The sequence below is a fragment of the Microcaecilia unicolor genome, chromosome 9 (genome assembly GCF_901765095.1).
Source record: "Microcaecilia unicolor chromosome 9, aMicUni1.1, whole genome shotgun sequence".
In the NCBI taxonomy this organism is placed as follows: domain Eukaryota; kingdom Metazoa; phylum Chordata; class Amphibia; order Gymnophiona; family Siphonopidae; genus Microcaecilia; species Microcaecilia unicolor.
In genome coordinates, this window is record NC_044039.1 from 28,253,779 (window position 1) to 28,278,953 (window position 25,175).

Genomic DNA, 25,175 nt, shown 5'->3' on the forward strand with positions numbered 1-25,175 from the left:
CATTTGTACCCCGCGCTTTCCCACTCATGGCAGGCTCAATGCGGCTTACATGGGGCAATGGAGGGTTAAGTGACTTGCCCAGAGTCACAAGGAGCTGCCTGTGTCACATAAATTGGCCCTTCCCATTCCACAATCTTTGCATTTTTTTGGCCTAGTGACACACAGTAATCATGTCAACACAGTCATCACCATAAACAACCTGCATTCAGCAGTGAATTTCAATTGGAGGGGCACCTTCAACAGTCAGATTCTATCACAGCACATTGCTTAAATCACATCGAAGAGTGTTCACTGCATGCTTACATTTCACGAGCAATAGCCAAACAGCATTTTTCCCTCAATTGATGAAAACTCTGTGTGAAGGATGAGATTTCAAAGAACAAATGAGCATGTGTGGTACATTAGTGTTGCCATCTGTTGATGAATTATGGCGGTAGAGCCATTACTTTTCATTTTAACCCTTACATTTATTTAAATAAAGTCAGTAGGAACAAAAATAGTTTCAACTTTGGTATAAAGTGGTATGAAACTATTTTGAAAGAAATGTGTAAACCCCACACAACATCTTTGCTTTCACCAAGCTCACACTTTTCAAGAATTTCTTCACTGGGTCAAATTACATTCTTTTTACCGTTGTAGATTAGTCTTCTAAATAGTCGTTTCTAAGAGACACAAGGTCAAGGACAGTAATGTTTAATGAAAAGTGTCACATACAGACAATATCAAATATTTTTTACACAAACATTAAACAGGAAAACAAATTTGTTATGTTCACATAAAAATATATAGAACCTGATTTACTAAGGGGTTCTCCTATACACACAAAATTCTACAAAACCTCTTAGTAAATCTGAGCTATAATATCAGGAGCACAACAGGCTGTTTGCTACAATATACAGTACCATTGTCACGATAGCCAGAGACTTGATAAATAGTATAATCAGTTGTACAAGAAATGATCTCAAAAGTTACCAAAGCCTTTTATATTCATGAAAGACATTATACATAAACATTTTTATTGAGAATCAGCTCCCTTAGAATGGGGAACTGGTACATTTTTTTAACAAACAGATTATTCAAACTAAACATAGCAACTGTTGATGGATAAAAATTAGGAATATGCAGCACCAACTGAAAGGTTATACAGGAAGACCAAGCAAGCGGGCATTAAAGAGACATTTCAAGGTACAGAAAAAAATTATTTCAGTACAATAATGCTCTTTGTATGTGTCTTTTAGCTGGTGAGGGTTAACCACCTAAAAGAAAAAATTAAAACAGAAGTTTAATTGGGTCAGTTCAGTGGCAATGCTGTGTAACACAGTAGACGCGAGTCTTCTTTTCCTTGGGTTGGCCAGGGATGATTTGGAACAGCATTCACAGGGCCTGGGAGGAAAAGAGGTCAGTACCATGCAACAGTGATACTAATGGCCAGATTTCGGATTCATGATGGCAGAGTCCCAGACACAGCCCAAGTGCAGTGAATGGAAAAAAGCAAGTTTGAAGAGAATAGGGGAAAATGAAGGCTTGAGGTATGGTTTTGATTAAACTGTAAGGTGGGGAAAAATCCAATTGGTCTGATGGGCCGATACCAGTGTGCACACAATTCTTTTTGCTGGATTTGATATACCACCTTTCTGAGATTAGGTATTATACACAGGTATTTATTTTGTAGCAGGGGAAAAGTAGGGTTAGGTGACTTGCCCAGAGTCACAAGGAGCTGCAGAGGAAATTCAACGCAGCATCCCTTGTTCTCAGGCCACTGCACTAGCCATTAGGCTTCTGCTCCAGGAAGAGGATGCTGCAAAAGTAGCATTTCCTACCCCCTGGGGCAGTTAGTCCCAGCCACTGTACAATCTGGACACCTATGGGTGAGAACATACTAGTTGTTTGTAGCCCATTCATGAGGTGGTTTTGTTAAGATTGACCCAACCTGAACTTCCAATCCAGTTAGAACCAATATCAAATGTATGTACTGTCAATTATACTTTTTTGGGAGGGGGGAGGGGAGTGAGTCCATGAGCTTAACAGGGAAGATTCTTATTTACTACACAAGAAAAAAAAATGTCCCAGCTTTCCAAATGCTCACTCTTTCAAACTCCTTTCCTAGGGCTTTGTCTCAAACTCTCAGTGCTGGAGGAAGCAGGTGAGAGAATATGCTGCCACAGCACAGCTCTTCACGTGGTACATGTCATCTTATTTACTTTTCATATGTGGCAAGCCACAGACAAATATAAAAGGTATTATACAGTGACACTGTCACATGTTTAAGAGATCTTCATGTGGAAAAGCAGTGGTAATTAAAAAAAACAAAGTACCAGGTCAGAGCCAACAGGGGGAAAAGGAAGAAAATTCATAAAAGGTTCCAGGTCAGCAATCTGGTGTGCTCTGGCATAAAATCAGCACTGTGAAAAAAAGCCCCAGCTTTATATATATGCAAAATTGTTCATTACATATTGTGCCTCTGGTTATTTGTAAGAGCCAATATATCTTTCGATATATGGAGGAATAGGCACCGATGAATATAAAAAGACAGGCTAGACTTTGATGAGCTACAGAAGGGGTGCAAGTACTACAGCTGTATAACTCCATGCAATGCCACGCAAGGTAAAGTGTCAAAATTAGCTAAAGTGCTTAAGGTATCAAATTGCCTCTTTGGGTCTTAAAAGTCTCCTCTTTGAAGGACGTACTGTGCACATTTTATTATCTCCACAACGATTTAAAAATTCCCTTCTCTGTATCTACTTTTCAGATTCCTAAGAGACATCCATGCATGTAAAAAGCAAGCACTTCAATTTGCTTTGCCATGTCCCATATAATGAATTTAGAAAGAAAAATATTAACTCCCAGCTTAATTATCTAAATATAATTTGCTAGTATCTCTGCTTTTAAATTAAACAGCTGCCAGCATTGAACTAAGCAGATGGTGTGAAAATATTTAAAGCTTACTGAAGTCCTCAGAGCCTATTTACTAAAGCGTAGTAAGGTTATCAAGTTACCTTGTGGATAATTGCAAAACGTCTGTGTTAACTGTTGTAGATGTCCCCAGTATTTTCTCATTCAGTTTATACAGAGAAAAGTGAGATTGTTTATTTAGGGGTCCTCTGTGGACATGAGAATGCAGGTACGCAATCCCACCCCCTCTTACCCTGCCATAAATGAGCCAACAGGGCACCGTTACACCTAAGCATGCTCAGGAGGCCCTCGTATGGGCTGTCCAGAGCTTTGGAAGGAGAGCTGCTGGGGACGTCATCACCCATGCATGTGGTGGCATATTCCCTATTTGTCCATGAAGAAAATCACTAGTTTAGCTTAGTTTTATTGCACTTGAACAGCATGTCAACTGCATGGCAGTTAGATACACTTTTTGAGGTGGAACTGACTGCTCCATTTTACCTGTAACAATAAATGTGCAATAACTAACTGTAAAGCACCGTCTCAACTCCCTCCCACTTAATCAACATAGGAATGACTGCATGTTGCCAAATATTAACTGTTAGCACATGTTAATTCCCATGTTACACAGCTTAGTAAACACCCAAGTCCTACTTTACGCTCCTACTGTACAGGTCAGGGAGAAAAACGAGATAGCATTCACTTATTTGAAGGAGGTAACTGCAACAAGATTTGCACATGTGTACAGAGGACAGGAGGCTTCTCCACCATCCCCCACTAAACATCTCTATAGTCACTGGCCCTTACAGTGGAGGCTTATTGGAAACTACAGGTAAAAAGGAAAGCTTAGAAGTGCTGGAGTGAGGATACGGAAATAAAACATTTTATCGAGCATGGTTTTAGAAATCTAAATTCTACACCTCTCAAATCTGTAACGGTAATCCCAAAACACCGGCAGTGCATTATATCACTTTTTAGGAGCTTTCATTTTTGTATTTTTATGTATTTGCATTGGAAACACAATCTTACATTTTACATATCTGCAAGGTAAGGTAATGTATCTGGAAAACTTGGGAGATATCTGATAAAAATGGTAGAAAATTCTTTTTTTTTCTTTTTTTAAAAGCATATATTAAAATACTCTGTACCTTTTAAATTACTTGCTGGAAACACACACACACACTCACGCATACTTTTTTCTACAAATAAAATGTGAATTCCACAGAATCTGTGCAACTTCAGGACACTTTAAAAGTAATGTTCTGTAGTTAACCTGGAAAACTGATCCCTGTGTGGTAGTTTAAAAAAAAAGTGCAGTTATTAGTGTGCTTGGGATTATTGCACAGTTTTATCTTAAACACACTCAATTTTCAAATCAGGGACAGTCTCCTTTAACATATTATTGCTAAAAATGCCAGGTGTAACACAGGATGACACTGCTAACTGAAATATTTCTAAACAAAAAAAATGGTTGTAGTTGATCAGTATTTGATATACTATAAATAGAATCAGTGCCATGTAATTTAACTTGAGTATGAAATTTCTAATGCTTATATCTAAAAAAGAAAAGTGTATACAATAAGATTTCCAAGAACCACAATGCAAAAATAAACATTTTCAATTTACAAAATATTACAAATGTAAGAGACATCTGTCTTCTTAACTTGCATCTTCCTATGGTGTTTCTAGTTTGCCTTGATTTCACTGCTGCAAAAGAACACACAATTCATTCATTTTCAGTTTTAATTGTGCCTGATTGCAAATTCAAGCAAGTTACAAATTTGTTCATCCATATAGCTAACATGTTACAGGTAGTCTATTTAGAAACCATGAAAAATCAAGAAAAGATCACCACAGCATTCCTCTGTACTGCTAAGATTTTTTGCAACTCATTTACCCTCCCTCTCAGCAGAAATGTGTCTCCGACAATTAAAATTAGGTTCACTATTTTATTATTTTTTACACCTTGATTTTCAAAGGAGCAATTTCCACATGTATTAGTCTCTATGGAATTTGCAGCAATACTTAAGGAAAAGTGTAGGGAAGTGATTCCCAAATCTGCCCTGTGGGAAACCCAGGTAGTCAGGTTTTCAGGATATCTACAATGAATATGCATACCTTTTTTTAAAATATAATTATACAAGTAATAGTCTTAGCTAATATGATTTTATTGTACCACAAATATCAAATTATTATTATTTGTTACATTTGTATCCCACATTTTCCCACATATTTGCAGGCTCAATGTGGCTTACATAATACTGTGAAGGCATTCGCCAAATCCGGTACGGGATAGGTACAAAATGTTGTATTGGGATAGGGAAGATAAGATTCAATCAAGTTGGGTTGAGGTAAAAGAGTTCATTAATGTCCAATATGATCTTTTTTTTTTTTTTTAATATTTTTATTGAAGTTTTTACATATTGATCATAAATGCTGATAATCACAACTTAATCATACTTCCAGTACATAACCCCCCTCCCCCCCAACTTTCCCCTAGTGCGGTTGCTAACCGGTATAGGTTCATGATATGTCTTTACTCCATGATCAAATCATGGGGCTGTCATTAGTCTGGGGGCATCCAAGTCCACTCCATCCTTCAGCCTCCAGGTTGAATATTTGTCCCATTGTTTGTAGAATTGTGTAATCCTTCCTGTCTTTATTGCTGTTAGCTTAGTCATTTGATACACATAGTCCATTTTATGTACCACCCGTATCATCGGTGGTAAGAAAGATTGTTTCCATGCTGATGCTAACACAATTTTTCCTGCTACCATCCACATCGACGCCAAGCGATGTGTTATTGAATTTATGCCTGCCGGTTGGAATTGCAATAGGCATGTCTCCATCTTCATTGGATAAGGGCTCCCCAAGAATTTCTCTAATGTTTTAATTATTTCTTGCCAATATGCCTGTGCTTTGGGACATATCCACCAAATATGTGCCATATCTCCAGTCTCTTTACATCCTCTCCAGCACCAACTACTTTCTTTCTTATACATTCTCGCTATCTTATTAGGTGTCAAGTACCACTGGTATAGCATTTTATATCCATTCTCAACCAATGAGCTAGAAATAGATATTTTAAGCAGATAACTCAATGCTTTTTCCCAGTTATCACTGTCATATTTCTGTTGCATAACCTTTTCCCATCTCTGAGTGTATCGTTCTAATGGGTTTGAATGGGATCCCAACGCTCTATATAGACGGGAAATACATCCCCTCTGACTTCCCCCTCCTATAGCCTTTTCTAGGGCTGTATCGTCAAGGGTAAGCTCTCTTTTAGCTTTTCGTTGTATGTAATCCTTAACCCTCTGGTAGTGATATAGGTGGGACATAGGGAGTTCAAATTCCTCCTGGAGGTCTGCAAATGGGATCATATTCCCCTCTTCCCATAGCTGATATATTGCTACCAGCCCTTTTTGTTTCCAGACTCGAAACACATTGTCTGTCGCCCCTATCGGACATCCCATGGCTGTCCGTATTTTCATTCGTTTAAAGTGTTTCCTGCCCGGGAGGAGTTTCTGTCGTAACACATTCCAAGTCTGGAGGGGAAATCTTATTGCGGGGGGTGCCCGCCGAATGCATGTTAGTAATTGATTCTGTGGAGCCCATAATATGGCATCTGGTCTCTCTATCTTCAACCAGTGTTTTTCAATCTGTAGCCAAGGAGGTGAGAAATTGGAACCCCATCCCGCCAATACCCTCAGTTGGGCTGCTTGATAATATTGTTTAAAGTTGGGTACCCCCATGCCCCCTCTATTCTTTGGTTGATACATAATATCTGCCCTCACCCTGGGTGGTTTGTGTTGCCAGATGTATGCGAAGACTTTGCGCTGTAGGTGACGAAAAAAATGGTTTGGAATCGGTAGGGGCAATGCTATGAATAAATATAAAATCTTTGGTAGTAGCATCATTTTTACTGCCGAAATCCGTCCTATCCATGATAATTCTAGCCCTTCCCATCTTTCCAGTTCCTTTAACAATTCCTTGATTTTTTGTGGGAAGTTAGCCTCATATAGATCTACTAATTTAGCTGTAAGGTTAACCCCTAAATATCGCAAGTATCGACTGACCCACCGAAAGGGGTATTTTTGACTTAACTCCAGTGTCATCTCATTGGAGAGGCCTATCCCCATGATCTCTGACTTAGCCATGTTCACCCGGAATCCCGCTATCCTCCCATATGTCTGTAAACACTGCATCACCCACGGTAGTGATTCCCGCGGGGATGTCAACGTAAGCAAAATGTCGTCTGCGAACAGCATAATCTTATGTGTCTCCTCTCCTATGGTCAAGCCCCGTATATCTACATGTTGTCTAATATGTTGGGCCAACGGTTCCATTGTAAGTGCGAATAGTAATGGAGACAACGCACATCCCTGACGTGTACCCCTCTCAAGGTAGATCAAATCAGATCTGGTTCCATTTATTCGCAGAGAAGCTATAGGGTTCAAATATATTAATGTCATCCATGAGACGAATCTTCCTGTAATACCTATCTTTTCCAAAACTGAAAACATGAATTGCCACTGAACTCGATCGAACGCCTTTTCGGCGTCGAGGGACAATATCAACATCGGTTGTTCTGTGTCTCTTGCCTCATAAATCAAATGTATGGCTCTACGAATGTTATCAAAAGTCTGTCTCCCACTTATGAACCCCGTTTGATCCCCATGCACTAATTTCGGCATAACTTGTTGTAGACGATGGGCTAGGATTTTTGTGAAAATTTTATAGTCCGTCCCCAAAAGGGAAATCGAACGATATGACTCACATCTCTGAGGATCTTTACCTGGCTTCAGAATAAGTGTTATGCCTGCTAGCCGCCATGAGTATGGCAGCTCTCGATGGGGCTCCATTTCATTAAATACTCGAACTAATAGCGGGGCCAGAATTTTATTATATCTTTTATAAAATTTGTTTGTGTAGCCATCGGGCCCTGGTGCTTTCCCATTCGGTAGGTCCTGGATTGCCCATTGTACCTCTTCTAGAGTGATTGCATCAGATAGAGCCTTTGCCTCCCCAGTTGTCAATTTTGGAAGTGTCACTTGTGCCAGATATTCCTGGGTGGCTTGTGGGGTTGCTATGTCTTCAGCCTGATATAACCTCTGATAATATTTGTAAAAGGTATCTTTTATGTCTTCCAATTTAGTGCCCATTGTGCCCTCTTCTGTTTGGATCGTGTGTATATATGAACTTAGGTTGCGTTTTTTAAGTTTATATGCTAACAGTCTCGAGGGCCTATTCCCAAATTCAAAGTAAGTTTGTCTAGCTTGCTGTAGATGTTCTGCTACTTCTGCTAGCTGTATCTCTCTAAGCGCTAGTCGAATACTATGTATCCTATCTTGTGACTGTTGTGGTAGAGGGTGCTGTTGAGCTTGTATGGTTAGCCCCATTAATTCCGCATGTAGTGTTTGTGCATGGGCCTTTGCTTTCTTTTTCACATGTATCTGTATTGTTATTATTTTCCCCCTAACCACTGCTTTCAGACCTTCCCAAAGTATTTGCGAAGTTACTTCTCCGTTATCATTATGATCTAGATACTCCTTTATCTCCCCTTCCAACTGCAAAAGCATCTTAGGGTCAGCCAGTAGCTCATCCGGGAACCTCCAGGCTGGAATCTCCGGAGGTCTGACTACCCATTCTATTTCCAATAAAACAGGTGCATGATCTGACCACGTTCTTGGAAGTATTTGTATCTCTATTACTTTAGAGAATATATCTGGTGGTCCCAACCACATATCTATACGAGAATGGGAGTCGTGAACCGCAGAGTAGTAGGTATAACCTCTGGATTTCGGATGTATCTGTCTCCAAATGTCCAGTACCTGCCAGTTATCTATAAATTTATGTAGTTGCGCTCTTTCGGATTGGGCATATCGTATCCCTCCTGTTGTGTTATCTAGTATTGGGTGTAGTGTCAGGTTAAAGTCTCCTCCTATTAGTAAAGTGCCTTTAACATGTTTGCTCAAGGTCTTGGATATTTCCTTATAGAAGGTACCTTGCTGAGTGTTGGGTGCATATATGTTCAATAGGGACAATATTTCATCCCCCAACTGAACTATTAACAATAGGTATCGTCCCTCTCTATCCCTTATTATCTCTTGTACCTGCCATGGTTGTCTATTTGTCAGTATTATGAGGACTCCCTTTTTCTTTTTCTCTTTGTGGTTCGATGCAAAATATATAGAATTGTTTCTCCCCCCCTGGCATAGGTGTTCTTTAGTTGGTAGCAGATGCGTTTCCTGTATGAAAGACACATCTGCTTTTAGGCGTTGCATCTCTTTAAATAACAACTGTCTCTTCATGGGAGAGTTTAATCCCTTGACATTAAGGGTCATGCAGATCATGTTATACATTGTTTTTTGTTAAATAGACCGTCATATTCTAAGTTTATGTGTGGACTGCTCCCGAATATCTCTATTTTTCTTCTACCTATTCCGGACATCCGTATTTCTTGCTTTTCCCTTCTATTACCCTCCCCTTCCCCCCTCCCCCCCTTCTCCCTCCCTACTATTAGACACATCTGTTATTATTGCACAGGTGTGTTTTCGGGGAAGGGACCTCACCCCCATTATTTGTTCTTGCATATCATTGGTGTTTTTTCGCCTTCAAGTGGTTACTTATTAATCCCTTCATATAACCTTTCCATATCATACTCTTTTCATGAAATAACAGTATACAACTTTCTACAACTTATAACATATCAAATCTGTCAAACATTTCCCAACCAGTAAGTCTCACTCTTCAGTTGGTCCTCTCGTTTCAGTTTCGGATCTTCTTTGAATTCAGAAGTTGTCTTTCTAAGTTTTTATTCAGGATCCGTGTGCATCCAAATCATGTCGAAGTCGAGAGTCTGACTGTTGCCGACAAAGTCGTCCCTTGCCTCTAGTGACTCTCTGCCACCGTGGCTTTGGTAGATTAGTTTTAGCAGATTGATGTGTTGCGCTTTCAAAAGCTTTTGGCAATTGCTCTCTTGCGTCTTCAAGATGTCGTATTTGGTGAAGTTTCCCCTCTTTATAAAAGCGTAGAGCAAAAGGATAGCTCCATCGGTAACGTATACCTTCTGCCTGTAAGAATTGAGTCAAGGGCCTTAGCTCCGCTCTTCTTTTCAAAGTGGCGGCTGCCAGGTCTTGGTAGCAAGCAATATTGTAGGACTCCCATTGAAAATCTGGGGATTCCCTAGCTGCTTGCATGATCAGTTCTTTTATTTTAAAGTCACCGAAGCAGGCAATTAGGTCTCGCGGTTTATTAGCTCTTGGCGCTCCCAACGCCCGGTGGGCCCGCACTATTTGTATGTCTGAGGGGTCTTTGTTAACTTTTATTGTTGCCAGCCATGCACTCGCTATTTTTTGCACTACTGTCTCACAGTCTGAGTATAATGGTACTTCTGGCAGTCCTCTGAATCTCAAATTATTTCTTCTATTGCGATTCTCAAGATCCTCTAACTTGTCCCATACTTGTTGAAACTCTTGTTTAGATTTAATTGCCTGCTCATTTAAGCTCTGTATGGCCTCCGCTTGTTCTTCTATCTTGTCTTCGTTCTCTGCCACGCGGACTCCCAAGGCCCCAATCTCACCTCTCAGATCCGCCCCCAATAGCGTGAGGTCAGATCGCATAGCTTTAAGATCTGCCTGAATCTCCTTTATCCAGGATCCGATGTCTTGCAAAGTAGTTTCCTCGGGCTCCGGGACATCTCCCGTTTCAAATAAAGGTGGGGAGTTATGCGATTGTTGTTCTGGTGATAGATTGGCTCGCTGTTCCGCCGGAGCGCCGCCATGTTTTTTCGCCGATGCGTTTTCAAACGCAAACGCTGATAGATCTATCATGGCTGCTTGCGATATCGATGTCATTCTTTCGGCTATTACTTTAGCTCGCTGCTCCGTGTTTTCTGCTTCAAATTACGGCTCTTTAGCGGGATTAAAATGCTTTATTTGCTCGGGGTGCGACGGAGCTCCCAGTTCACGCTGCCATCTCCGTCGGTGACGTCACTTCCCCCCCCGTCCAATATGATCTTTAATAGTGAAGTGTTGCAGGGTTGAGTCATTTAAGTTGGGTCATTCGGATATGCCCTTCCGAATAGGTTAGTCTTTAATGACTTTCTGAATAAACAATAAAACACGTTTTTCCTAATCCAATTACACCTCTTATAATTAAAGATAACTTTCCAATGCCACTTGTGAATTCCAAACTAGTGGTGGTTCAAACTTACAGTCTTTATGACCCACATTCAAATTGTAACTGATACTGTGTCAGCGTATCTGGATGCTGCCCTGCTTAGTTTGGTTCTTACACCACAGTCATTTATAGTAATCCACAATGTACAGAATGTGGCCTCTCTCATTTAAAAATGATTAGGGATGCCAAACAATACAAATTATCCCTCCTTGGACACAGTGAAGGCACTTCATCAATATTTAGGGTGCTCTGCACTCACTGGTACCCACAGAGCAGAACAAAAAAGAAACAGCCAATATAAGTGCTATTTTGGTTGCCAACTGCTGATCTCAAGGCCACTCTGTCCACCATCTCCCTTCCCTACCTGTCAGCTGACCCAACCCTTGTGCTGCTGCAGCTTCCTCACCCCTGATCTTAGGAGTGGCTCTACCCACTATCTCCCTTCCCTACATGCCAGCCGACTCCACCACTGCACTGTAGCAGCCTCCTCACCCCTGCTCGAGACCTTCAGCCGTGCCAGCGGTAATAACAAAACAGAAACACAATCTCATTCAGCCTGAGAGTATGTGGAAAGAAGGGCTCTGCCGCATCCTGCCCCTTACATAGTACATAAGTATTGCCATACTGGGACAGACCAAAGGTCCATCAAGCCCAGCATCCTGTTTCCAACAGTGGCCAATCCAGGTCACCAATACCTGGCAAGATCCTATAAAAAAGTACAAAACATTTTATGCTGCTTATCCCAGAAATATTTTCCCCAAATCCAATTTAATAATGGTGTATGGACTTTTCCTTTAGGAAGCTGTCCAAACCTTTTTAAAACTCTGCTAAGCTAACTGCCTTTGCCACATTTTCTGGCAATTCCAGAGGAATTACACATTGAGTGAAGAAAATTTTTCTCAGATTCGTTTTAAATTTACTACTTTCTAGCTTCATCGCAAGCCCCCTAGTCCTAGTATTTTTGGAAAGCGTAAACAGATGCTTCACATCTACCCGTTCCACTCCACTCATTATTTTATAGACCTCTATCATATCTCCCCTTCTATTGCAGGCTTGGTGTTTTCTGTAGGGGTGGTATGCAGGCCTCGTGCTTCCTTTCTGTTATTAACTCTGGCACTGCTGAAGGTCCTAGGCAGGGTTGAGGAGGCCATGACAGCAAAGTGGTAGGGTCAGCTGTTAGGCAGGTAAGGAAGAGATATGTTGATGAACTTCAGGGGAATTTGACTGCTCAGTATAGAACATGTGAGATATCCTAGACTCGGTTTGCCATGGAGACATTGGGAGAACTGGGGTCGGAACTGAAAAACAGAGAAAATTGAGGAAGATGAGGGAGATGGGGGAGAATAGCGAGGCAGAAGAAATGCCTGACATGGGAGTTCCAGGGAGATGGGGAGATATTGGATCTAGGGGAGGGAAGAGAGAGACAGCCTGGACTCAGGAGGGTAGGAAGGCAATGAAGATGCTGGACTTGGCCATGGAGTAGGGAAAGGAGGGGATGCTGGATATGAGGGAAATATGTTAGACACAGTCATGCAGGAGGATAAGATAACATAGGAGATACTGGACATGGAAGAGGGAGAAGGGAGACAGAGAAGGAAAGTTTGACATAGGGAGAATAGGAGATGCTGGAGAGAGGGGAAACGTTGAATAGGAAGGAGAGGGAAAGAAAGAAATTAGATGTAGGGGAGAAATGGCAAATGTACAGGACAGGAGACCCTAGAAACAGAGTTAAGAAAATATACACAGAAAAAAGCTGAAATCAGACCCCGGGATCCACACAAATTAGAAAAAACAACCAAAGCTAGAAAGAATTTATTTTCAATTTCAGTTTTTGCAATGTGCATCTGCTATTTTTATATTTGCACAGTACAAGGGGAAATATTTCTTTTTCTGATGTTGTACTGCATGCGAGAGTGACTTCTTGGGGTTTCAGTTTAATTTCTATTTCTATTTTCAGTTTGTGGTCTGTGTTCTGCGTATGTGTGACTGAGGCTGGGTATTTGTTTAGTATGGAATTTCTATATATGGATCTGTAGTAATCTGGCTTAAGTTTTCCCATAGATGTACCAATGTTCTAGGGCCCTCTGCATATTTACAGTGAAGCCTTTTCTTACATAGGATCCTTGTTATTTAAGTTCTGGAAGTTACGCTGGAATGGTAGATTTGCTCTAAGTCCTGAGTGAATCTCTGTAGAGTTTTGTATTTCTTCATAATACGTCTGGTATTGAGAGGGATTATGTTGCTGTTGCCAAGATGACTCTAGAATTGGACGTTGCTTTGTATGGTAAGATTTATGAGGAAATGTCCTAGCTCTGTTCTACACCCATTGTTGGGGCGGGGATAAGGGGTTACGTGGTTGTATAATATATTTGATACCATATGGAGGAGAATATACAGTGATACCTCAGTTTTCGTTGATAATCCGTCCGAAAACAATCAACGAAAACCGAAACCGACGAAAACCGAGGCAATTATTTCCATATGAATCAATGTAAATCCAATTAATTCGTTCTAGACACTCCAAAATACATACTAAAAACACATTTTATAGAGAATAAATATAGTCCCATGATGGAGCTAAAGGGAAAGGGTTAACTTATTAGCAAGGGAAATACTTAACAGGGACAATGAGATTTGAGCACATGTGATTTTATCTTATGTGCGTTGCGTTACACGCGCGAGGTGATGCTCACACAAGAAGAAACAACGCCATGATCAGGAGAACGTGTGGGTCACCCTTTGTTTTCGCAAAATTAGCAGTGAGGTCACGTGGGCACGCTGATGAAATCAGAGACAAAGTTTTCGCTGAAAAAAATCAACGAAAACCGAAACCAACGATAACCAATGTCAACGAAAACCGAGGTATTACTGTATGTGCTGGAAGACTGAGGAGGGGGCAATCTCCTGTACTCCCCCCCCCCCACCCCCTTCAATGTGGCCTAGAAGTGCCGAATCCGGCAAAGCTACACCCACTACAGTTATTTGCTAGAGGCAGGGCAGAGGCAAGTGGTGGGTTTTCCTCTTTCAAATAGTTGGCAACCCTATTGTGTAGTAGGTATACCTTTTTTTTTTTCCTTTTAAGTTATAACCTCAACCTTTTTCCCTTTAATGGTATGAAATCTATGTTATCAGTTAAAAGTTTAATACAAGAAGAAATTAGCTAACAAAATGTACTCTTCCTCATTCAGCATTCAAGATACTGCAAACTAGTAGTTTATCCAAACATACCTCTGGAATGGATTTGGTTGTTACTCAGTATGCTTTCCTTCCTTTCTGTTTTTATTTGAATCTGAAATAAAAAAAATACAATATTAGATTCATAACAGAGACATTTCCTTTTATAATATGGCTTAAGGATTTATGGTTGAAGACTATGCTGAATTTCAATGAGGGGGGGGGGCTAGTTTGCCTTCCCTACATACAGACAACCCATTCCTTTAGCAAGGGCCAACCAAATTCAAACAAAGACAGTACATTTCTAGCCACTAGTCGACTATTTGTTTTTAAGGCAAACAAGTCGCCAAGAAATAGGAAATCTAAGAGGTGAGGATGCTGAGGGCACTATGCACTGAATCATCTGTGACAAATTTGAACTAAATTGAAGGTATGGTTTAAAAGTTATTTGGAAGGAGAAGATATGATGATCTTTTAAGGATAGCTTTCCCCAATGGAAACTAGACTAAAAAGGAGGTAAAACTCTCTGTCCAGGTGATTGCTCAGATTTCATTTGGAAGCCAAACCTCCAAAAAGATACAGATAATAGTACAGGTAGTCCAGAGAAAGGCTACCTAAATGGTGACCTAAGGATCCAAATAAGTATAACTAAAGATAGATAACTTAGGCATAAAGCACAAGCAGTAGACAGACAGAGGCAACTTCCTGCACAATCACCAACTCCCTTTTGATCTTAGGTTGTCATCTACACTCTCAACTCTCACGAGGGTCAGATCTCCTCCAGGGGCCAAGTTCAGCTTTTTCGCTCTGTGATGCATTTGTGACATTAGACTGTACTTAGATAACGATGCTTTACATATCCTGAATCAGCTCTTCAGACTTCTTGCATTTTAATAGTCAAGATGGAGATGTCCAATTTTGTCCTTAATTCCATGTCCTAGATGTAGAGATATAAATATAGATGCACATACAGAGAGAGAGAGAGAGCGAGAGAGCGCCATCATCTTGACTACTAAAACACAAGCCTGAAGAATTGAACCAGCCATAAAGATAGTGCCACTAGAAAAGGGGAAAATATCAAAGATCCTCTTGAGGGTGAGAAACATTCAAGTATCTCCATAAAAGCACAAAGGAGGGTAATCCCTACAACCTGAGCAAAAGAATAAACTCCCCTTTGTGCTAAATATACTTAACCAGATATGAAAAAAAAAAAATCACCCAGGAGAAGCTTCCTAGATGTTTGAAAACAAGAGAAGGCTGCAAATTGGAGGGAAAGACTCAAGAAAAGTAAAACTGACTCATCTGCACTCCATATCGTAAGATCTGCTCAACATATTTGCAAGCTATGGAAGGAAAAATGCATCCCAGACCGCAGTTATGAAAAGGATGTGTTTCTCAAAACTTGGGTGCCTGAAGTGAGACCGTTCAAGTCAGAGAAACAAGAGAAATGGAGTATTCAACCATCAGATCTTGCCACCGAATCACTTGCTCTGGAGATGCTGAGAAGATTCAGCAGCCAGTTCATCCATTCTGCCCAGCAAGATGGTCACAGTTGAATCTGGCACTCCACACAGCTTCCACTTCATTACTAAACGTAACAGGGCAGTCAGCAACCTGCTATCTTGCCAACCTCATATAGGCAGTTATAAGATGCAATCTTGGAAAATAATACCACTATGTATTGCTTTCAACCCTAAGAAAGATTTCCCCTCTCCCACCACTAACCCGCATCATTTATTTGCTAATTTCAACTTTTATTATTCTAACCTCCCCCCCCTCCCACCATACAACACCTGTAATCACAGCATATGCTTTGAATGTAATATGATATATGCATACTTAATCTCTCTTGTTCCCTACCAATTTTGAGGTTCAGATCATGGAATTCTGCTTGGCACCGGTCCTACTTCCCAACTACTGGAGTTGCCATGGAAACTCACTCCAGTCTTGATCCTGATCTGTCTACCACTTATGGAATCCAGACCACAGAAATTTGCCTGGCAATGGTCTTACTTCCCAACTTCTGCAGCTGCTGTCAAAAAGCTCACTCCTAAGATCTGTCCCATACCAAGGACAGGGTCACAGAGAGAATCGATCTTCTTAAGCACTCAACCTAACAATGAGCCCACTGTTCTATGAGGTCAGGGCCACAGAAATGTCAAACTCGCCAACCTTCCAGCAAGTGAGAAACGAAAGCCTCAGAGCTGGAATTAGAGATTTTGAGGCCCAGTGCAAAATGTGAGAAGACACCTTAAAAACTGCTAACAGTCTGTACTTCCTGCAGTTTCAGACAGGAACGGGGATCCAGAGCAGCTGCCCTGTCTGTACCCTTTTAACACCAGTCCTGGAGCTGTTGATGGTCTTAGAAGGTGAGAGGCGTGGAAAGTACATGCCTAAGGAATTTAAAGAATGGAAAAATCCCATGAGACAGAAGCCTTTATTTATGACCAAAATGATGTTTGCTGAAAAACTTAGTTAATTCTCTGAAATCTTGGAACATGTGCCATCAGCATGGAAAGAAATTGTTATACTGATCAGGTAAGCTGAAGATATCCTGGACACATCAATGCCTATTGTGCTCCCTTGAAACTAGCTTGTACATCCACAGGTCTCATAGGGAGCCAAACAGCTGGCTACAGATTAGGAAAAAACAATTCAAATAGTTATGTTTTCAAAAGCAGGGTCATGAATGTTCTTCATGTAAACAAAGGCATTCCATAAGATGGGTACCAATTAAGAAACAGCTGCAATATGTGTAAAATCTCAAGAAAGCTTTAGAGGAGAAGAGATCACAAGAATAGATAAATGGGCAGATATGATGATTTGCTAAATGTGGAAAATCTGTATGAAGAGAGCTGTGAACCAAAATCAACATTTTATACTTAACAAGAAACGCTACAGGTAACCGATTATTATACAATTAGAAGGGGGGGTCACAAGCTTAAATCCCGTTCAAACACGATCTACAGGAAATCACCAAAGAGATCAACCAAAGCTTCCAAAACATGCACTCCTGGGCGGACGCATTTCAGAAAAAACACAATGTCTTATACTCACCTCACAATATAACACAAGTAAATTTTCCACCATAACCACCACAAACATGTCCCTTCCCGTCTCTAACACTCTGAAAATTCTTGGTGTTACCATAGATCGAAATCTCACGCTTGAAAACCATGTGAAGAATACTATTAAGAAAATGTTCCACTCCATGTGGAAACTCAAAAGAGTAAAACCTTTCTTCCCAAGGGCCATTTTCCAAAACCTGGTACAGTCAATGGTATTAAGTCACCTGGACTACTGCAATGCACTTTACGCTGGCTATAAAGAACAGAGTATCAAGAAACTCCAAACCACCCAAAATACCGCAACCAGACTTATATTTGGTAGGACAAAATATAAAAGCGCAAAACCCCTAAGAGAAAAATTACACTGGCTCCCACTTAAAGAACGGACCACGTTCAAAATCTGCACGATTGTTCATAAAATCATTTACGGAGACGCCCCGTCCTACATGCTTGACCTTGTGGACCTCCCACTTAGAAATACTAAAAGATCTGCCCGCACTTTTCTCAATCTACATTTCCCCAGCTGCAGAGGATTAAAATACAAATTAACTCATGCATCCAGCTTTTCATACATAAGCACACAGTTGTGGAATGCACTTCCAATTACTTGAAAACAATTAACGAAATAAACTTTCGTAAATCGCTGAAAACCTCTCTATCAAAGCTTACCATGAGAACCCATAACTAACCACAACACTTCACCACTCCTCCCTTACTATAACTGCCTTCTTTCCACAATTGCTTGATTAGATCGACTTGTTAGCCTTGTTATTCTTAATATATTTGTAACACCAATTGTATTTCTGTACCCTGAAATGGTGATGTCATAACAGGTCTTTGTAAGCCAACTGAGCCTGCAAATAGGTGGGAAAATGTGGGATAAAAGTGCAATAAATAAATAAATAACTTCTGAGGTGGCTCTCCCTTATTCTAAAGGCCCTAATATTTTGCTGAGGGGTGGTAGGGACTATTTTTCCTGGGATTATTTATTTCTCCTGTTATTAACTAATCAATGATTAGTTGCTATCTAGGATCAGTGATTCCCAAACCTGTCCTAAGGGAACATTAGGTTTTCAGGATATCCACAATGAATATGCATGAGACAGATTTGTAGATCAAAGAGGCAGGTGCATTTCTTGAAGCTGACAAACCCTTTCTGGGGTCACAATGTCCTTACAAACTACCGGATAATAGCTGGGTGCCCAGAGGAAAGTAGGAACCCAGTTTGCAGGAAAGGTTTTGCCAATGAAGAGGCACAGGATCCTCCAAGTAACCACACAGTTAACCCTGGCTGGGTGTTAAAAGATAGACTGTTAAGTCATTATGCAACGAACTACAGTACAGTCTCGTTTATTCGCCGTAAATGGGACCGACCTGCTGTTAGATAAAGGAAAAGTCAGATAATACAGAAAACAATGGCAACCCCTTAAAAAATGCAAGAAAAACATACTTTATGCACAAAGAACAGGCGTAGGGTATCTTTAATTTTAAAATATTGTTTATTAACACTGATCAGCAACAACAAAAAATGAAAAATATTGTACAGCAGGCAATGTGAAAAGAAATACAGAACCGATTAAGGGAACCATATTTATGTACTGCATATATTCAGCCTCACTGGCGTTGTCTTCTACACCGGGCAATGTGAACTAAGCAGAGCTCACAGCTTTGTCTTCTCCAGTCAATAACAGTTTGAAGCAGAAATCAATACAGCAGAACTGAAACTGGAAACCTTCAGGATCTAAGAATGAGAGAATAAAGAAAAGTGCTGTAAATTTAAATAACAAACACGAATAGGTGTACATACAGTACTGTACTGCATAGCATTCATTGTGCACAAGAATCTTACCACGGTTCACTGCTGCAACAGCACAGTCTCAGATCAAAAGTGGTTCCCTGGCATGAAAAGCAGGCTCTCAGGTCACATAGTGCAGCATGTCAGGTCCAAAAATGTCTGCAAAAGCACGGTCTCAGATCAAAAATGGTTCCCTGGCAGGAAAAGCAAGGTCTCAGCTCAAAACATCTTTAATGTTCACTTTCTTTAGCACTTCCTTTCCGCAAACATTTTAGCTCTACAGACAAAACAACTTTTTTTTCCTCTTTTGACTGGCCAAAAATTGCAGCCATGCCGTAAAAGCAAGGTCTCAGCTTAAAACTTCGTAAACGGTTGCCTCGCTGAAAAAGCGGTGTCCCAGGTCCAAAGATTGCTGCCATGCCGTAAAAGCAAGGTCTCAGCTTAAAACTTCTTCAATGGAAGAGAAGCCGTGCACTTCTTAACAGCAATGAGGGGCGCATGAAGGAGTATCAGCTCAGATCAAAAACATGGCTTCCTTGCAGTGTGTGAAGCAGGAAAACAGGAAGAGAAGTTGCGCGCTTCTTAACGGCAACATGACGACGTCACTGGGGGGGTCTCTCAGATAGGCTGGATGGTTGAATTAGTGAAGGACAGATAAATCAAGACTGTACTGTATCTATAGTTTTGTATATAAAATGCTTGTTGATTTTTTTTTCCTTTGGCAATGGGAATATGTCATGCAAGATGCAACACAAGGCAAAAGGCCTCAGCATCATGTTTAAGCTTTTAGAACACTTTACAGAATGAAAGTAATTCACACTTTACGGAGAACACAGCAATAGCAAAATTGGGCTGGTTTAGCATGGCATGCATTGCCAAAATGTACAAAAATCCTATACTAAAATGCAATTACTGCCCACTTTACCTTGAAGCCATCGAACTTGTGTGGCTGGTCCATATCCTTTTTCATTCTTTGCTGAGATTCTGAACACAACTGCAGGCTTGGACGTACAATCAACATAAGCACTGGCAAGCTGTGCAGTAGACACAGTGCAGAAAGTCCTTAATCCACAGTAAATTTTCATAAACGTAAGCTGATTTGGATTCTCTTCAGGGAGCTGGGTTGTACGGATTGCCAGATAAACTGAATATTCCAAGATAATTCCAGAAGGCGAGGAGGGAGGTTCCCAGGAAAGACGAATGCTATCCAAGTTCTGTGAGGAAGAATACGAAAAAGCAAAGCAGAATTATTACATTAATATTTCCTGATAAATCAGAAAACTGTTGGTTTCTTTCCTCTTTGGATAAGCCTCTAAGACCTAGTGAATCCTTAAATGTCGCTCTAGTGGCTGCAGAATTTCTTGGTTTTGGTACATATATAGTGTAAATTTGAATTAACACATTTTCTCACCTTTATAATTTTGACAGCTGATGGTGCTCCAGGAAAACCAGGGATACATGTCTTAAATTCACTGACTTTACTGAAAGGGCCTACACCACAGCCATTGATTGCTGCCACTCTGAATCGGTACACACTGCCTGGCATAAGATCCTGTTTCATCAGCAAACTGTTATCTGGAATATCTGTATTTTCTTCCTAGGAATTTAAATCGTGGAACATATATATATTTATACAGATGGGTATGGTAAATGTACAAGCAAAATATTTTAAATACATTCTTTTTAAAACAATTTATGTTCAAAATAATTTTTTAAAAAGCTTTAATATATAACATACTAATTAACATACAGAATAACCACCAGCATGATAAGGAGAGATGGCAAAGGAGAAAGAAAAAGAAATACTCGAAACACCACTTATAAATACATTCCAGCAATAGAGAAACAATCTTTTGGCTCTAAAAACAAAACAGACTTAAAACAGCTGACCACCAAAAACTATGATTCCGATTTCCCTTTCTCATTCTGAAGTAGCTTAAACAACTGGTCTAGGCTCCAAAAAATATTTTAAAAAAATTATGCAACTAAAGCTTATCTTTACAAGGGTAATATAACAAACAACACTGAAGAGTTATGCTAGCCCTTGCTCTCAGTAAAATACAGGCCAATAGCTCATAATAAAAGCTCGACTTCTTAAAATCAAAATCATCTCTGATACAAAAGAGAACTAGGCTTTGTAAGAATCAGAGATCACCTTTGACACAGTTACATTTCACTGTAGCAAGTGCTGAAATAAGGTAATTGAGAACTGGCAAGGGAGGGGGCATTTGCTCTTGTCTACAATCCTAGGACTGGCACCTGCAAGACGTCATGAGCAAGAGTTGCTATGGTTATGTAGAGATAGTACTGGGTCAGCTGCACCCCGGGTGAGAACATCCAAAGGAGGGGGCTAGGGGAGAGTTTGGGGAACATGCAAAGTCATCTAATAAGATGCGCTCTGAGCATATCTTGTTTATAGTTAGAGCTTGAGAATATGTGAAGTCATTTTGATCAACTGATAAGGTCCAAGAACCCTGGTGACAAAGCTGGGGACCACTGAAATGAAGAGGGCCAAAATGGTATATAAGGAGCAGTTTGATGGGTATTAAAACAGAAGGAAGGCTACAAGAGAAGGAGGGTGACAGACGTGTCGTGAACTGCTGTTCAACCATACGAATGCCTGATTTCCCTGTACTGCTATTGGTAAGATTGTAATAAACTATCTTCTTATATCCCAGCGAGTCCTTCTGATTATGGAGTTCGTTAATTCCTGAACTGTGTAAGAGCAGTCTGGGGGAGTATGAGATCAGAATAGGTGGGGGAACACGCAAATTAATGAGATGTTTGGATTTAGGGCAAGAAGCTACATCTTCAGACATTGTGATATAAAAAGATTTCTTAATCTAAAACGAGCCTCATATTTAAAAGCATTTATCCAGGTAGCAGCATTTACTACTCAGATAAATGCCACTGATCACGGATTTTCAGCAGCATTATCTGAATAATGGCCTCATCTGTCATTTTTACTACCTCAGGCAAAACCAAATTAAAATTTCTACCATTTTGTCAGAACCTCTATACATCCCAACTTATTGTCTCCCAGTATTCTATTTCTCAACGGCTGGACTCCTTACACATACCTAGGCTACATGATATCTGATATTTAACAGATGTACTTCAGATATCATGAAAGGCCTAACAGGCAATGAATAAACTAACGAAACAAAGAAGCTGGACCTGATTCCCTAGCTGCAGAACTGTATCAAGTGACATCCAACTGTTTTCGACAAGATCCTACTACACGGCAAACTCTCCAATTCTTTTATCGAGCCTCTTTAACTGTTACACCTAAGGGAGAGAAAGACCGTTGGGGTCTGTGCCGCAAAAAATTACTCACACATGAAGGATGCCGTGAACCAAAAAAGTTTGGGAACCACTGCTCTAGCGATTTAGCCTTTAGCTGTGGTTATCTAATGGCCAAATACATTATAAGGCATTGCATTGGAGAAAGAGGAAAATTTTGTATCCATATACACTGATACCAACTTCATTTTTCTAGAAAACCCCATATACCCTTTATCCCCCCCTGAGACTGATTAAAAGTGTCATCACACGTTTTACAGTGAATTTTACAAAATCAATTCTTATTCCCTGTAATCTAAAGCACCACTGGGAACTTCAGATTCTGTCTTAAAGTGGACTAAGAGAGCAATTCTGTAAGTAGATGCCTTCTTTTAGGTGCCTCAATGCTGCATGATGACAGCCTTTTCTGTAAAAGCACCTAGGTGCCCAAACTTCAGTATAGAATACTAGTGTAACCCAGCATCGACATCCCTAAAATTTATGCACCCGCAGTTACATCAGCCATAGACCTGGTGAAACCGCAGGGTCCTAGATGCGGCAAGGGTGCACATAACTTACAATATTCTGTAAGCAGTGCACAGGGCCGTAGCAAGCTATGTGAGGTATGTGCCAGAAATAGGTATGAAGTGATGCAGACCTTGAATTATTTTCAAAAGACTAGTTTAGCTAGCACCTGAAGACAAAAGGTAGACAAAGCAATGGGACCAGACAGGTACTAAAATAACAGCCAAGTTCTGGCAGCTCTGCTGTCTATTTCAATACTTCTTTCGAGTAAGGAGTGATCCCAGAGGATTGCAGAAGGGCAGATGTGGTCCCTCTACAGAAAAGCAGAAGTAAGGAGAAAGTTGGGAACTACAGGATGGTTAGTTGGATCTTTGTGGTGATAAATTAATAAAACACTTCTTAAAAAAAAAAAAAAAAAAAAAGAGGATATTGCTGTTGCTGGAATCTGATGGGTTGCAGGACGCAAGACAGCATGGTTTTACTAGAGGTAGGTCCTGCCAGACAAAATCTAATTGCTTTGACTGGGTGACACCAGAGAGTTGGATCAAGGTAGAGCACTAGGCATGGTGTACTTAGATTTCAGCAAAGCCTTCAACACAGTTCTGCAAAGGCAAAACTGAATGCCCTTGGTATCATCCATAATGTGGCTGACTAGGTTAGAAACTGGTTTAGTGGAAAGCAACAAAAAAGGTAGTAGTAAATGGAGTTCACCCTAAGAAAAATGGGGTTATCAGTGGTGTGCTACAAGGATAGATCCTTTGTCCTGCTGTTTGTAAGTAATGTTGAAGAAGGGCTATCAGGTAAGGTTTGCCTATTTGCAGAGGATACCAAAATCTGCAATACAGTTGACACCCTGTGCATAACGAAGGGGAATTCAGCAGCTTGAAGAATGGTCTAGAATTTGCCAACAAAGAAGTGCAAGGTCATGCATTTGGGCTGCAAAAACCCAAAGCAGTGGTATAGTATAGTAGCCAACCTTCAGTCTAGAAGGTTGGCTACTAAAACGATCAGTGGTCTTCATCATAAAGCATAAAGGGATAGACAATGATCTCAATATGTACAGTTTGGAAAAAAGGTTTGAACAAGAGATATGTTACATAGTTACACAGGAGATGATGGCAGATAAAGACCCAAACGATCCATCCAGTATGTCCAGTAGCCACACACACATTATAAATTCACGATTAAACCAACCATGAATGTGGTATAAAATACATATATTTGATATGATCTCTCTCTACCATTTTTGGAACACATACCAAAGAAGTCTGCCTGGCATTGTCCAAACAATCCAACTACTGAAGTAGCTGACGAAGCCTGCTCCAGCACATCCTAATCTGTCTTGCAATACATATTAGGTGGAAATATACATGGATCGCAGACCATAGAAGTCTGCTCAGCACTGGCCTTAGCTCCTCATAGTGAGAGCTGCTATCTAAGCATCACCCAACACATCAACATGTATACAGTTATGTAAGTTTTGCTTTTATATCATCCTCTTTCTAACTAGGGATCCTTCCACATTGAACCGATTGCGGGTTATAAGCACTGTATTGGTATTGTGTTCATCTCATGTCTTTTTAAATTCTGTCACCATTTTTGTCTCCATCAATCTCCTCATTCAGGAAGGCAATCCAGGCATCGACCATCCTCTCCGAGAAAAAATATTCCTGACATCACCACTAAGTCTACCACCTCGTAACCTCAATTTGTGACCTCTAGTTTCAGTTTTAATGTGTCCCTTTTAATACCTTTTGTGTATTTAATCTGTATCATATCTCTCCCCTATCTCTCCTTTCCTCTAGGGTATACATATTTATTTAAAAAATTCTATACCACCTATGACTAGGTGGTTTACAAGATAACATTCACATTATCCTACAAAAACAACTACATAGATATACCACATAATCAAACATTTTTTAAAAGGCAGACACAAATAGTTGTGTTTCCAACAAATTTCTAAATTGTGTTTTACTACTACACTGTCAAAGTCTAGACAGTGCATTTCACAAATTAATACCAGCTGGAACAAAAGCTGAGACTGGAGTGTCCACATAGTGCAACTGTCTAATCACATCAGTTGAAAGAAGCATAGCAGATTCAGACCCTGTACGCAGTGGGCAATAAATCTGTAGTGCTTGTTTCAAATAAAATGAAGCAGTAGAGAAGAGAGTCTGCTTTACAGCATCTTCATATGTTTTTCTGCACAAACCACATACCATTTTTGTCACCTTCCTCTGAACTGCTTCAAGTCT

The 25,175-nt window shown here is 40.3% G+C and overlaps 1 protein-coding gene across 7 annotated transcripts in view; it reads right to left on the reverse strand.

The window, feature by feature from the left end:
- Positions 1-1,704: 1,704 nt before the first annotated feature.
- The window catches only part of HCFC2 (host cell factor C2), a 106,593-nt gene continuing 83,122 nt past the window's right edge, over positions 1,705-25,175 (reverse strand). For 5 of the 7 annotated variants that reach the window (XM_030214418.1, XM_030214417.1, XM_030214415.1 and 2 more), the window contains 4 exons: positions 20,522-20,707; positions 20,036-20,324; positions 14,302-14,362; positions 1,705-4,599 (listed from right to left, as the gene is read on the reverse strand). In XM_030214418.1, the coding sequence (XP_030070278.1) occupies positions 14,322-14,362; positions 20,036-20,324; positions 20,522-20,707 (516 nt within the window). In that variant the 3' untranslated portion in view covers positions 1,705-4,599; positions 14,302-14,321. Of the gene's footprint in view, positions 4,600-14,301; positions 14,363-18,835; positions 19,057-19,164; positions 19,305-20,035; positions 20,325-20,521; positions 20,708-25,175 lie in introns of those variants that run through there. The other 2 variants (XR_003943341.1, XM_030214416.1) reach the window with 2 other exon arrangements.